Source organism: Triturus cristatus, chromosome 9 (genome assembly GCF_964204655.1).
Source record: "Triturus cristatus chromosome 9, aTriCri1.1, whole genome shotgun sequence".
In the NCBI taxonomy this organism is placed as follows: domain Eukaryota; kingdom Metazoa; phylum Chordata; class Amphibia; order Caudata; family Salamandridae; genus Triturus; species Triturus cristatus.
In genome coordinates this window covers 1,036,758,372-1,036,773,287 of record NC_140592.1, presented here as the reverse complement: position 1 = coordinate 1,036,773,287, position 14,916 = coordinate 1,036,758,372, and the positions used below count along the sequence as shown (strand labels likewise).

The window sequence follows — 14,916 nt, the reverse complement described above, 5'->3', positions numbered from 1 at the left end:
CAGGACCTGCAGCATCTCTCCCCATTGGGATGCGATTGGTGTCACCCGGAGGCCCAGTGTTTCCTCCCTCCGAAGTGCCACTTCCTCCGCCTTGGCCCAGACCAGAAAAGAGCCGCGCCATGCCCGCACCTGCGGCGCCGCGTCTGCCTTCCAGCGCTTAGTGATAAGTCGCTTTGCTACTATGATCCCCAAGTCTATAAAACGAGAGGCAACCTTAACCGCGGGCGACCGATGAAAGAGGTGCAACAGGTAGGTAGGCCATTCAGGGGGAATCTCCCGTCCCGTGCACCCGCGGAGCATCTCGTGTATCGCCTGCCAGTATGTACTCAGTTCCGGGCAGCCCCACAACATGTGAAGCAGATCAGCATCAACCTCTGCGCAACGGGGACAGCTTGCGTCCACACGGTGAAAATATCTATCAATGGCAGCAGGCGTTAGGTAGGCCCTATGCAAGACGAAAAATTGTATTTGGCGGAATCTCATATTTCTCGGCACCCTCCTCGGTCCCTGTAGTACCATATCCCACTCTTTATCCGCCATGGGGCGGGCAAGGTCCGCCTCCCACTTCTCGCGTAATGCCCCCAGGCTTGGCGCTGCGTGTGTGCGTAAGGCCGCGGCAAACCATCTAATCAGGTGCCCTCCTCGGCCCAAGACATGGAGATATTGCATCACCAAGTGTTGCTCCGGTTCCACCCGCAAATTTCCCCAGTGCCCCGCCAGCGTCTCCATCAGTGCCCGATGGCGGAGAAATTGGCCCCGCGCCAGCCCCGTCTCCTCCGCAAGGGCCTCAAATGACAAAAGCTCTCCCTCACGATATAGATCTTCTAGGGTGTGGATATCAACCGCATGCCAGTCCCTCAGTTCCGCGGCTCCAAGCGTGTCCTGGCCACAAGGAGAACCCTCCAGGGGCATAGCCGGGGCATAAGGGATCCTGGTACGGGTGAGCCGGAGGCTTCTGCGGTAGCATTTACACGCCACCGCTAACAGCACAGGCGCGGGCCGCAAAGCAGTCGTCGTCGGGTGAAAGATCCGTAGGAGCTCTGCCAACGTCAGCGGAGGGCCCACCGCCGTCGCAGTGTCCTCCCGACATTTGTCCGCCAGCCACCGGGCCACCCATTGTAACTGCGCCGCCAAATAGTAATGTTCCAGACAGGGCATTGCGAGCCCGCCCTGGCCTACGGGGAGGCACAGCTTGGGCAGCGCGACCCTATGGCGTGCCGCTCCCCACACAAAGTCCCGGAAGGATCGCATGTGGCTGGTAAAGAAAGACGCCGGTATGTACAGCGGCAGATTGGCAAAGTAGTACAACAGACGAGGCAGCACCACCATCTTGACAAGCGCTATTCGTCCAGTGACCGACAGGGCAAGCGTACTCCAGAATGCCATCTGAGACCGAACCGCCGTCACGGCTCGCCCCAGGTTGCCCTCCAACAGGTCTTCTGGCCGGCGATAGATTTGGACTCCCAAGTAACGAAAGGTGTCCGACTGCCACTGCACTCGCACCCCACCAAGCTGGTAACGGAGGGGAAATCTCATGAGCTTCGGAGTTAGCTGAGGTCTTCTCAGATGCTGGTTAGCCTCTCTTTACATCCTGCTGTGCTGCTTCACTGAGACACTGCAGCCCAGCATGTGAGTCTATAAAACAACTATAAAACAGTTTCCTTCTGTCCCCATTTGATATAAAACGAGAGAGAAAGAGGAAATAAATGGCTCTGCTAAGCATGGAGGTGCTCAGTAATTTTGTTTAGTCCTCTCAGCCCTCCCCCAACCACCACCATGTGCCCTGTGTTTATCACTCCTAAATATGGGGCAGTGGGTATATCCCCCGTGTCCCCCAAACTTCCTACAACCATGTTTTCATGTAAGATCAAAGCTATCTTCAGTTTCAGTTGTACTTCTTTCTTTGCTACTTCTGCTCCTGTGGTGAAGGTACCTGCTCCTGTGGTGAAGGTACCTGCTTCTGTGGTGAAGATACATTGTCCTGTGCAGATAGAATCACTGCAATCACGGGTGGTAACTCAGCAGCAACCAGGTCAAAAGAAGAGGCACCTCCGAGCACTTATGATTTGTATAATTAAAACCTGTGACCGTAATTCACAGCAAAACCAAAGGGGATGAAGGACGGAGTTTTGAACATTGCAAGCACTCACCCCCCAGTTAACTGGTCTGGGTTTAATCCATCATCATTCTTTAGCTCACTCCGCCACCCCAGTTCAGACATGGTCATATGCAAATCAGTCTGACCCTGTGTCTCATGGGAACAGTCCAGCCCGAACTGCCAAGCCATGTCTTCCCTGGACCAGAAACAAGCATCCTGGGACCGGTTTCGGGTTCATAACCCTCATCAGCCAGACTATCTTGAATCCAGTGGCAAAGTGAGCAAGGGACCCACGTCTGAGCATTCCCTGCCAACTTAGGGCGAACAAAGCAAAACCAAAGGGGATGATGGACGGAGTGTTGAACATTGCAAGCACTCACCCCCAGTCAACTGATCAGGGTTTAATCCATCATCATTCTTTAGCTCACTCCGCCACCCCAGTTCAGACATGGCCATATGCAAATCAGTCTGACCCTGTGCCTCATGGGAACAGTCCAGCCCGAACTGCCAAGCCGTGTCTTCCCTGAACCGGAAACAAGCATCCCGGGACCTGTTTCGGGTTTATAACCCTCATCAGCCAGGCTATCTTGAATCCAGTGGCAAAGTGAGCAAGGGCCTCACGTCTCGGCATATCCTGTCATCTTAGGGCGAACAAAGCAAAACCGAAGGGGATGATGGGCTTCAAGGCTAGAGCTCCACCGTGCACATGAACTCACTTTTGCCAAGGCCCTTCTACAGAGGGAGTCTTTCCCTTATTAAATAGTTTTGCATTAGCATATAAGGTTATACATGTTCGTACCTATCTCATAGCAATGATTAGAAGAACATGGATATCGTGAAGCAACAGGACGGTGTGGCGTGTAGACCCATTCTCTGATTGAGGAGGCCCTTTTTTTTGCAGCTTTCTTTTGGACTCGGCCAAAATGTCTCTTTTTAGACTAGGACCACATAATTATCTAACTCTTCACTCCGGGCTTTTTATTCCTGAATAAAGCTGTGTTTATCATTGAACCTGAAAACCACAGATTACAGCCACAAAAATAGGCTGGCGGCTTTGGAGCTTTATTTTTTTTTATTCCGGAGGCATGCCGCACAATTTCGCGTATGCTGTGCAACTCTGCTAAAAACATTTGGCGAACCCATCCGGTCCCAAAGGAAAATGTATTGGTTTTGCAAAGTTTGTTTTTGTTTTCCATCAGCAAATCAAAAACGTGAAAATGCTCATAGTCCCATGTTCTTTTCTGTCTGGCCTCATTAACCTTCCTTCGAGGCCAGGTGGCCATCCATGCAACCACTTAACAGAACCCACAGGAAACACTCATGCAGAGCCCCCCAAAGAGTTTCTGCCAACATTCCATACTCCTTGTAGAAGAGTTCAGACTACACAAGAAGCATAGCTACCTCGTTGACTACGGAGGTACTCTGTGCAGTCCAAGAAGCTACTCAGACAAGAGAAGATTGACAGAGTGAGAACACAACACAACCAAACGGAAACTGTGGCCAAGGAGCAACTGGTCTTGTGCACCCATTTCACTAGAAAATCCTCTGCCAACTTAGAACAAGCATTTGCAATGCAATAGGTCTCACATTTGCGAGAGTTAGAGCTATTGGTGTTGTAAATGACAATGACTTTTACATAAGAATTCAATGTAGCGATCTCAAGGTCAGGCAAGCAGTGTTGTGCAGGAGCTGGGGGAGGCGGCAAAGGGATATTAAACGAGGGCACTGCATTGCAAATTATGCATAAGTATCCAAAAAATAAACAAAACTAGCAAAACAGCAGTGGCCTCGGAGGGTTGGTGGGGGCCTGCGAGCAGTGTTGTGGGAGGGGTGCGGGGGAGGCACAGGGAGATAAAGCAACAGCAAGCAGATGATACAACTGAAATTTCATAGCACAAGTAAACAGAACAGTGAACAAGCAAAGAGGCAGGTGATCTTAAAATAAAAAAAAAAAGAGTTGTCTCTAAGTATAAGTAACCTGAACAGTGCAAGAGGGCCAGTCCTCCTGGGAGGATACAAAATTCCAAAAGGAGGGACTATTAAGTGTATTCACCAATGAAAAGCTAGCATTTCTAAAGGACAGGAACCAATGAAAAACATGGACGTTTTTTAAAAGCCCATATCATAGATACAGCATGTCTCGAAGAAACAGTGCAAGCGCTGCCTAGGGAAGACCTAAGAGGGTAACACACTGCTTGCCCCATTATGTTGCAAGTTAAATATAATGAATGCATTGATTTTGGTACCGTGGAGACTCAAACGGGGGTTATTGAAAAAGTTATTGGACTGCATTTGTTGGCTGGGGAATAACGTAACATTGTTTAGACAAAATAGCAAGGTCAGATTATTGTTTAGGCAATCTGCCAATTGATCACTACTTTATACTGAGATATCTTCTAGAACCATACAATAATTTTGCAAACAACAAAGAGGCTCATGGTTATAGTGAGCGTCTCAACCTGTAAAGGTCAATCTAGGATCCCCCCTAAACCTGTGTAAATATCTGATGGATGCTTCAATTTCCCACACAAAAATGTTGGCAGGTAGTAACTGCTGAAGTTTGCATGGGGAAGATGGTCCACATTCCGGTGTTTGCTGGTAAATATGCGATTTCACCATGCGTAAAACTGAATCTGCATGTACGCCTTTTTCTGACCTGCAGAGCTTGGCACGCGGATAAACTGCATGGAGCGGTATCAGTATATTGTCAGGGTATATTACCGCCCAGTGGTCCCGCGCAACGAAGATGATGGCCTTAATGCAATGTAGCTTTGTTTACATTTAATTTACCTGTTTCGATACAATCATTATCTAACCCAACTATGCACTTTGCCTTTGTATTTCCTTAGCAACTGTTCATGTCTGCCGACGCTAACCCCACGCTGTCCGCCAGCAACTCCATTTCCAAAGAACCAAGCACAGACTCAGACACTTGTGAGAATCTGGAGCGAAGTCAAGATGGCTCCGAAACCCTGGAAGAGACTGGAAAAGACTGTGTTGTTTGCCAAAACGGAAGGGTCAGCTGGGTACTTTTACCATGCAGGCACGCGTGTTTATGTGATGACTGCATGCACTATTTTCAGCAATGCCCCATGTGCAGACAGTTCGTTCAAGAATCATTTTCACTCTACAATCAAACCGAAGAAGCGACAACCACTGAACGGGCTAATTCACAAAGCAGGCATACTGAAGACAACACTGCAAGCGATTAGGTGAATGGGAAGAAGTGACTGAGTACTCTGAAGGATTGTAAAGCAAAAGAGACAGACTCTGACCACTGCTTTTGTTAAAATGCTTTGTTAAGGAGTTGAAATGGTGTTATCAGAGGATGTACCTCCTGTTCGAGCATGCAGAGGCACGAGTGCTGTTGTCGAGTCTAATTCACAAAATTATGCATCAATCTGTGCTCCTAGATTAACACCTATAAATTGGTTAGATTTGCACACACACCTTAGATCATAAACGACTGCAATAGTATTCGTGAGAATTTATCAAAAACAGATTTCCACGCGTGTTTCTAATTCTCTGTATGTACTGGTGTGGTGGATTGAGAGAAAGCACTTTTCTCCTCTTAGTTTGCCTGCACGTAAAAACTGTCCTGTTGAGAAAGCCCTTCTACACACCCGTAAAGGGTGGTGTGTGAACTATCCTTTTCCCTCGTGGGAGGGCCTTTGCAGGATTAACTCTCCTAGGTGGGTATGGACCTGAAAAAAGGTTTACACCTCTCACATAACTACGAGTTTCTGGATGTTCCTAGCCCTTTTGTCCTTGCACCGCCCAGGTACACACTTTGCCCGGCCCTTGTTCGGAGAACAGCTATTGTGGTCAGTGGTGTAAAGCTACTGGCAAAAATATTCATTAATCTAGGACTTTCCACCCTCAGCTAAGATTTTTACACAGTTATAGCCTGATTCACAAAGGTGAACTTACGCTTTTGTATTCACAAAGGTATTTTACTAGTAGAATCTTTATGACTGCAAATTCTCCGCACATAAAAAAATAGGATAGTCTTATCTTTTTATGTGCAGAGACTCCGCAGTTGTAAAGATACTTCTAGCAAAATACATTTGTCAATAGGAAAGAATCATACACTTACACAAAAGTATAAGTTTACCTTTGTTAATCAGGCCATATGGCTTCATGTATGTGCAAAAAAGAGATCAGCAAGCTTCTGTAATGCTAAGATCCTTTGGCACTTAACTGACTGAAAACACTTGATTTGCATTAAATAATGCTAATGGTGCATTTGAAGTATTATTAATTTATTATATATAAAACACAAGGAACGTTTCAATTTATATTTATGTAAAGTTACCAGATTTGTTTCTGCATGAGCAGATCTTATACTGTGTATCTGCTAACTAAAAGAGTTGTTGTTTTCAGTGTGATCTTGTATATTGTTTTGTTTACGCTGAAGCATAAACACGTGTTACACCAAAGCTGTACCAGTTGTGCCAACTGTCAAACTGTTATAAGTGAGGTTTATAGTTATCTGTATAGGTTATGCAGTAGGCCTGTGCACAAGACCTCAACATACAAACCCTACAGACACAGAGCAGCCATTTTGGGAATTGTTATTTAAGGCGGCAAAACTCAGCAAATGCCTCTATTTGAAATATGTGTTTTTATTGATTGTTTATTTGCTATTTTCTAAATTTATGTGCAGAACATCTATATGTGTTTTGTGATGGTTATCCAATCAAATACAAGACAACCAGCAAGTACAGCATTTTCTTCTGATATCCCTGCATGCTTTAAAGCTAAATCTGCTCTCAAAAAAGAAGAGAACTGCTAATTTTTATTCTGATGGATACTGCTACCTGATCATCACCTTTTAAATTTCCCCAGGAACCAGACTGGATCCGGAAACTTTATCTAGCAATTGCTCCAGCACGCCTGTATATGATGGTACTGACGGACTCTGCAGTAGCCTCACCCTTACTCCAGAAGTAATGGCAAGGAGTCTCATATAGGCGCTACCCCTGTGTGTTGACATCGTTTCCTTTTTTCTGTGCCCTTTGCTGAGGAGCTGAGGCTCTGCTGCTAAACACTGTCTGTCCATTACCGACTTCCAAGATGTTATTTTTTTGGTTGACATTGTGATAGGGATGCCTCCTCACTAACTAGAGGCTTCAAACTATGCTGCAGAAGCCAGTTATAGACCCGCAGGGAGTCTATGGTGTTTCAGAACCAAGCATGATTCGAAGGTGTGGGACAGATGCTCCCTAACATACCCAAAGACAATCAGGTAGTGGGAGGCGAGGCTGTATGTCGTTGAGCGTAAGAAATTAGGCTGTTCAGTTTCCAAGTTGGTTGCCAGTTCACACATTAAGACCCGTCCAGGTTCCCATCCTCATGTAAGTCTAAGACTAAGCCAAGGACAAATGTCGGTGCAAACACAATAAGTCATGATGGGTGTTCTTCCTCTGTTGCTCCTGCTGTAGGTAAAGATCACGCAGTCTGTACTTGAAAGGCCGAACTCCATCTCACAACTGTAGTCGATGTGCCGCAAATTTCCAAGGACATTCTCAAATGCTCTGCAGGAAGAGTCCTTCAAATAGAAAATCATGCAGCTTTTCTAGTTGATTCCAGTTCCCTCTGGTGTGCCTTCAGGCTCTTTTAAGCTGCCAAAGTCCCCAGCAGGTCCTGTGCTGGCTGCCCCCATCCAGTAACCACCCATCCCTTCACTGCCACAGTTCCGCATCTCCACTCCTTCGCCAGAAGTCATGCTAGTTCTGGCCAGGTTGATGTCAGCTCTGACTGCAGAGGCACCAGCTTGAGGTCTGACCCAACCACCGGTGTCCGATAGAGCCAAGTTCAGCTAGATCTTGGCCAGTGTTTCATTACAAGTTAGCTAAGGTACAGCCAGGAGCAGTGCCTTTGCTTTGGCTGCCGTATCTTCGGCACCTTGAGGCCTTATTCAGTTCAGATGCAACACAAGACTTGCAAATGTTCCACATGATGTGTATGATGAGGAGGCAGACCATTTGTCCCCCACACTGATGATGCATTATATTTGTACCTCTAAGATGCTAATGACCTTGACGCTTCACAGAGATGGAACTGGACTTTCCATTAGGGGCCCCACTGAGCAAAGCGCCTCCTTTGCTGTAGTAGTACATAGTACAGCAGACAGTGCTTAATTGGAACCGTTGATTTCAGTTGGGGCCTAACGGCACTCATTTTTGGTAACCGCCACTTATTTTTCTTCCTTTGACTTTGACCCAAAGCAAGAGAGAGAAAAACGTAAAAAAGAACCTGAAAGAGTGAGATACAGGGGCAGGAAGAGTCTGCTGGTGGATGAAAGAGACATCAGGTGAAATCAAGACCACGCTGCCTTGGTATTTGGCATGTGGGCTCCAGTAACACCTGCTTTGAGCTTCTTGAGAAAAACTTTGGACCCCAGCACTTACTGTTTTACACATTAAATATCGGCAGCAAAGGTGTTGAAACTGTTGTTGCCAGTTGCAGAAACCAAGGCTGATATGCTTAAGTAGATTTTGCACCCAGGCTATTTAACTTCAGAGCCTTTGCTACCTTTCACTGAGGGCTTTGGCAGGCACTCTGTTTGCAATGTGGTCCAAGCCTTGCTTGAATCAAACCATTAAGTCGCCCATTCCCTAGTGTCATGTTCCCTCTCGCTCACCGCCAGCGGGCCGGAAACAGGGTAGTCTCCTCCGGCTACGAGACTCCTCCCATCTGTTTCCACCGGGCAGGTTGCAGACTAGTCGTTGGACGGCACGTAATTGACGCCGTCGGCCGGCCGGCACTTCCGGCTGCGTCTGCTTATCAAGGGGGAAGACACCCTCCTCGGCGCTTCTGATTCCTTACCAGAGCTTCGCAGGCACGCAGGAGTGTAAGCGAAGGCTCTACCTGCAACCGGACAGTCCGTCTGGACCGCGCAAGGGCGCCTAAAGATTTCATCTCAGTGACTCGTGCGGAGGCACGGAGTCACATTTCCTCTTGTCCCCCATTTCAGCGCAGGAGCGCGTAACCTTTTACTTTGGCAACTCGTGCGACGGCACGGAGTCGCTACCCCTTGTTGCCCCGCAAACCAGCGCAGGAGCGCTTCATCTTTGCTTAGGTAACTCGTGCGCCGACACGAAGTCGCCATCACTTTGCCCCTCCAAACACAGCGCAGGAGCGCTTCATCTTTGCTTAGGTGACTCGTGCGACGGCACGAAGTCGCCATCACTTTGCCCCTCCAAACACAGCGCAGGAGCGCTTCATCTTAGCTTAGGTGACTCGTGCGACGGCACGAAGTCGCCATCACGTTGCCCCTCCGAACACAGCGCAGGAGCGCTTCATCTTTGCTTAGGTGACTCGTGCGACGGCACGAAGTCGCCATCACCTTGCCCCTCCCAACACAGCGCAGGAGCGCTTCACCCTCGCTTGAGCGACTTTCTTTCAGGTAACCACGTAGGAATTCATATTTCACGTTATCTGTATCTACCCACTGTGCTTAGTGCGTGTGTCTGTTCCCTCTGCAACCGGCGCAGTTGTTACACCTGTCTCCTCTCTTGCCATTAGGTGGTGTCGACACACACACAGCCCCAGAAAACCACGAAGGGTGCCCCATCACGACATCCGCTATATCGCTCTCATCCACTTCTTGGCAGCCTCCCCCAGTTCCCTCCTTGACCTGGTTAGTGTATTTTGGTCCTTCCAGTAGGAGAAGGGCGCAGGAGGGGGTTGTCCATGTCGTCCCCGTGGGATCTCTCCACAAACAGAAGGTAAGAATTGTGGGGACCTGACACCTAGGCCCCGTAATTCTGCTTTGAGTGATTCAGCCATATTGATTCAGCACCTAACACCAGAAAATCTTGTGGTGCAGTCTTCAGCCAGCAAGTCAACCCAAATGCCTTCCCAACTGCTCCACCTGATAGACAATCGAAGTGCATCGGTGCTCTTGGCAAGCGGGTGTTCTCTGCCGCCAATGTGGCACTACGATCTTTGATAGCAATCTGCCTGTTTGGTATTTACACTCATTCCCTCTTTGATGTGGCGATCAGATCGGGCTGGACAAGACTAAATACATTTTGTAAGGCGGGCTTTATACCACAAACTGTTTAGATTGCGCTATGGTTGCTAGTGCGGTGACTCGGGCTCCAGGCTGTTTGGTGACAAGGCAGATTCAGCTTTGGAAATATTTAATCATAGTCACACCATGCCCTGATCCTTTGGCTTGCTCTCTCTTGCCCATCAGCAATGCTGACATTTCAGGAGTTGCTCCCAGTGCTGGGTTAACTCCAGAGGCTGCTGTCTCAGCCCGTACAGCTGCCAATGCAACCCTTCTATGGCTCCAAGGAGCGTGTTGGCTTCAGAAGACTGGGTCACCAGAATAATGCCCGGCCCTTATCTTCTTCCCCAACCACCACCAAGCTGCTTTGTTTTCCCTTTCTAGAGTCACCTGTTGAACAGTGTGGGGCCGAATATGCATTTACCTGCCCAAGTGGCATGCGGTTACCTCAGACTAGTGAATCCTGCAGGTTGTTCATCATGGATACACCGGTCTCTTTTCTATCAACTCCCCTTCTGTTCCTTCTGTTTTTACTCGGACCATGTCTTCATGCTTGCCCTAGAGGTTCTCACATTGCTGGACAAAGGGGCAATCGAAGAGTCCCAGAGTAAGAAAGGGGCATTACGTCCCACTTCCATTGCTTCTTGGTACCCAAAAATGACAGTGGGCTCAAAACGATTTTGGACCCTTTGTTCTAGAAAACCTTCCTTCGGAAGGACGCATTGAAAATGCTGATGTTGGCCCAGGTCCTCTCCGCTCTAGATTCTGGGGATTGGATAGTGTCCTTGGACTTACAGAATATATATTTTCATGTACCTGTTCTGCAATTCCATTTTGTGGTGGGGAAGGAAAACTTTCAGTTTACCATCCTGCCCTTTGGGGTCACTTCGCCCTCAGGCTATTTACAAAGGTGACAGCAGTGGTCAAATCACATCTTCGTCGGGAGAGCATGTGTTCCCATAACTCAATGACTTGCTGTTGAAGGCGAGCTCATCAAAGTCAGTTGCAGACCACCTGTTGATAATCATCTCACTCCCTTCTTCTCTAGGGGTCTCCATCAACAAGCAGAAATCCCACCTTCAACCAGTGTAGGAGATTACCTTTATTGGAGCCAAAGGGACACGGTGTTGTGCAGAGCCTTTCCACCACAAAACCAGTCTGGGACATCCTCATAACCCTGGATTGGGCTTGTTGGGTCTGGGAATCTAAACTGCTGAGTCTGATCATCTGACCTTCCCCCTCCACCTACCTCTCCGGAAGGACCAGATCTCCCAAGAACATGACACAGTCCTACACTGAACCTTCACAACCTACTCCTTCATGCATGGTGATTGAGTGGAACCAGCTGAGTGGATTTCATTTTCCTGAGGAAGTGGTGGATGTCATTCTGGCAGGTCATCATCTGCCCACAACATCCATATTCTCTGGACAGTAGGCAAAATGTTTTGCCTGGTGTGAGGACTGTCTTTTCCACTTACTGCAGACTAAACATCCTGGTATTCTTCTGTTTGCCCTGTCTTTGGCCCACAGAATCTTGCTGTGGGTGCTTGTAAAGGTTTATTTGTCAGTTCTTTCAGCCTTTTCAGGTTTGCTGTCAGCCCTGTTAATAAAGTCGCAATTTATGATGCATAATTGAAAGGTCTTACATACATGTGTCCTCTTATACCTTTGGTTGAGCCACAGTGCAGCCATAATTTGGTTCTTACCTTAATGTGCACACCTGTCAAGACTGTGCACTGCTGTTCTTTTAGGCAATTGACCCTTAAAATTGTCTTCCTTATTTCTATTACTTCAGTGGCCAATGTTGGTGAACTGCAGTCGCTGTCAGTGCAACCACCCTATACCACCTTCTTCCCAGCCAAGCTAGTGCTTCGACCTGGACATTACTTCTGCCAAAAGTGGTCGCCTTTCCATTCTTCTCTCTGCCACATTCATGTAAGGAGGAGCGGAGGCTTCAATGGTTGGTCCTTTAGAGAGAGACCTCAGTTTTCAGATCAATCAAACTAAGGAGCACCAAGTGGGTGACTAACTTTTTGTGGGTTATATACTGTTCAGAAGGGAAGGGCAATCCAGAAACTGACCTATTCTTACATAAAAATGTGCTATGCTTTTCCAAGAAGGAGTCTCCTGATGGTCTTCAAACTTATTCTACCAGAGCAAAGGCTGAAACTACATCATTAGCCAGATGCATTACGGTGCTTTACATGTGCCTGGTGGATACCTGGGCATCATTCCACACTTTCACCCGACATTACTGCTTTGACTATCAGGTTCGCAGAAAGGACTATTTTGCCCAGTCGATCCTGCTTAGTTTCCCGGTGGGAAGTCCGCTCCTCAGACCCTCCACATTTTGGGAAGTACTGCTTTGATACCCATTCAAAATGTGAGGAATCTGCAGTTAGAAGTATCGGATCTGAATAAAAAATTACTTCCTTTCAGAAACACTCTTCCTGGTGGATATTCTAACCGTAGACTCGCACATAACCCCCAATCCCCCTCCCCGTCGTCCTCGTCTGGATTGCTTTTTGCACATTGTCCTGATTGTCAATCTGTTATAAATATTCGGCGTTTAGAATGTTCTGATGTCAGTGCACAGGGGAGGCATCTATATAGAGCCCCCACCATCATTCCAGAGGGACGAGGCTGCCTTGGAGCCTGACAGCGCCACCTCCTGGCATGTGGAAGCAAATGCTGGAAAAGGTTTCTGGATTTAGTCTGGTGGCTGCAGTCTGGAGTAAATCTAATGGTGAGTAATCCATGGTTAGCTAGAGTAATCGCCAGAAAGAGCCATTCCAGAGGTAAGTAACTTGTTTGTGAGTATGTGCAAGTGTCTTCATTAAATGTAATTGTTTAACAGATTAAAATTCTGTCTTTTGTAAAAAAAATACAAGTGTTGCTTATGTTCTGTCACTCAAATAGATGGTTATTTTGTTTAGAAAAAAACACTCATTCTTTATACTGCTCATAAAATAAAATAGACCAAAATACTGTTTTTTCATCCAGCAGTAAAGCAGAATTGGACTAATATTTTGCATCCTAACTACCCTTAATTGTGGCTTTTTTTAAATGAAAAACACATTGTCCCTCGTTATAAGTTTCACCAAATTACTGTGTAGTAAAATCTCTACGAGGCATTCCATTGCCACACCTTGCCTTATTAGCTAATGGAAGAGTGGTAAATTCTGTGAAACTTTTAATGAGTGCAAATAATTGTCTTTTTATTTTAAGGTGACTGCCTTTGGTTTATGTTCCTACGTGTAATATACAATATTGCAATTAAATATACATTAAACAATGCGCTGCAAAGTAGCTCAAACTGATTGGAACTTCTGCTCCACCTGGACATCAACCTTGTGTAAAAAAAAAAAAGTTCTCTGTGTTTTGATCTTTTATACCATTACATGTTTGAATCGTTTTCTGTCGTCGAGGTGGGAGGCTCTGGCAGCCGCTGGCAGAGGGTAGGTGCTGAATGAGCCGGCCCCCGACGCAACCCAAATAGGGCGCAGGCAGCCACGGCAATACCTATGAAGCCGTCACTAACACGAGGGTAACTTATGTTCGGTACGCTTCGTAGAGATCATTTCTTGACTCACACTGCTAACTCGGTCATTGTACCCCGCAGCTCTGTACCTTACATCACCTTCCATTGACGCGGGTTACCCTTCCAATTCCTGGAACCCCCGTCTGTATCGTGCACATCCTTTCACTCAACTAGGTCCTGAAGAAACGCCACTGACCTTCCCAGGCTTATTAGGCGTGAAACATGTCGACCTCTTTATGAGTCACACTAGCACCTTGCGCTTATTGGTGACTCCCCGACCTACCGGTCTTTTTACTTTGTCTGGGGTCCCTTTACATTAAAAAAGCGTTTTTGGGACACCCCTAGGTAATTTTATCCACACACTTTGCACGCACGTAACCACCTACCTCTTGGATCCACCACCATTTTTATCCCACACATTCGCACTCACCTATCGGCTTTTCTCTTTAAAAGATCTCCGACAAAGAGACCCTTCGGGGGACCGTCGGGCATTGCAGCGCCGGCCCGACGAGCAGCAATAACAAGCCCAATGATGAAGCAAGACATCCTTCGGGGTGTGTGAGGGCCAACAAGAGGCCATATTGAGTCCTCCCCTTCGGGATTGGATCCTTGATACTGGGGATAGTTCTCTCTGCCTCTTTTCACCTTCACCCCTACTTCCCTTCTACCTCCCCTCCCCTCTACACTCTCTCTCTCTCTCCTCTCTGTCTTTTTTACTCCTTTTTTTGTTGAGCAGGTGTTCACTTATTTTGTTTTCACCGCCAACATGGAACAATGTCCTCATTGATTTAACGGGAGACTCTGGCGCCCTTCAGTAGGAGTTCAAAATAAACATAGCCATCTGCTTAGAAAATGACACTAAACAATAATCATTCCGTAGCTCATGGATGATGACACCCGCTGAGATCCCATTGCATCAACATCAATAATATCGTTGTCATTGGCTCTCCATTGCAACTTTGTTAACTATAACTATAACTTGTTGACAAGTTGGACACAGCAGTAGAAACAACTTAGATCACTCTCTTCTGTGACCTGGGAATTTCTTTGCCACTGTCTCTGTTATATACTTCACTAAGCAAGGTTGCACCAGAACCAACTACAAAACTCCTAGATGCCTATGTGAAACTGCGATGACTCGAGATGAAACTCATTTGGTGCTAAATAGAGCCCAGCAAACTCAAGTTTAAAGTTTCAGGAGGGCGATAGTGAATCTCAGGATGATGGTTGACACCCAAAATATTCTGAGGGAAAAAA

At 47.1% G+C, this 14,916-nt stretch overlaps 1 protein-coding gene across 3 annotated transcripts in view; it reads left to right on the top strand.

The window, feature by feature from the left end:
- The window catches only part of CGRRF1 (cell growth regulator with ring finger domain 1), a 186,275-nt gene extending 172,860 nt beyond the window's left edge, over positions 1 to 13,415 (top strand). For all 3 annotated transcript variants that reach the window (XM_085626831.1, XM_085626830.1, XM_085626832.1), the window contains exon 6: positions 4,948 to 13,415. In XM_085626831.1, the coding sequence (XP_085482957.1) occupies positions 4,948 to 5,310 (363 nt within the window). In that variant the 3' untranslated portion in view covers positions 5,311 to 13,415. The remainder of the gene's footprint in view (positions 1 to 4,947) is intronic.
- Positions 13,416 to 14,916: the final 1,501 nt, after the last annotated feature.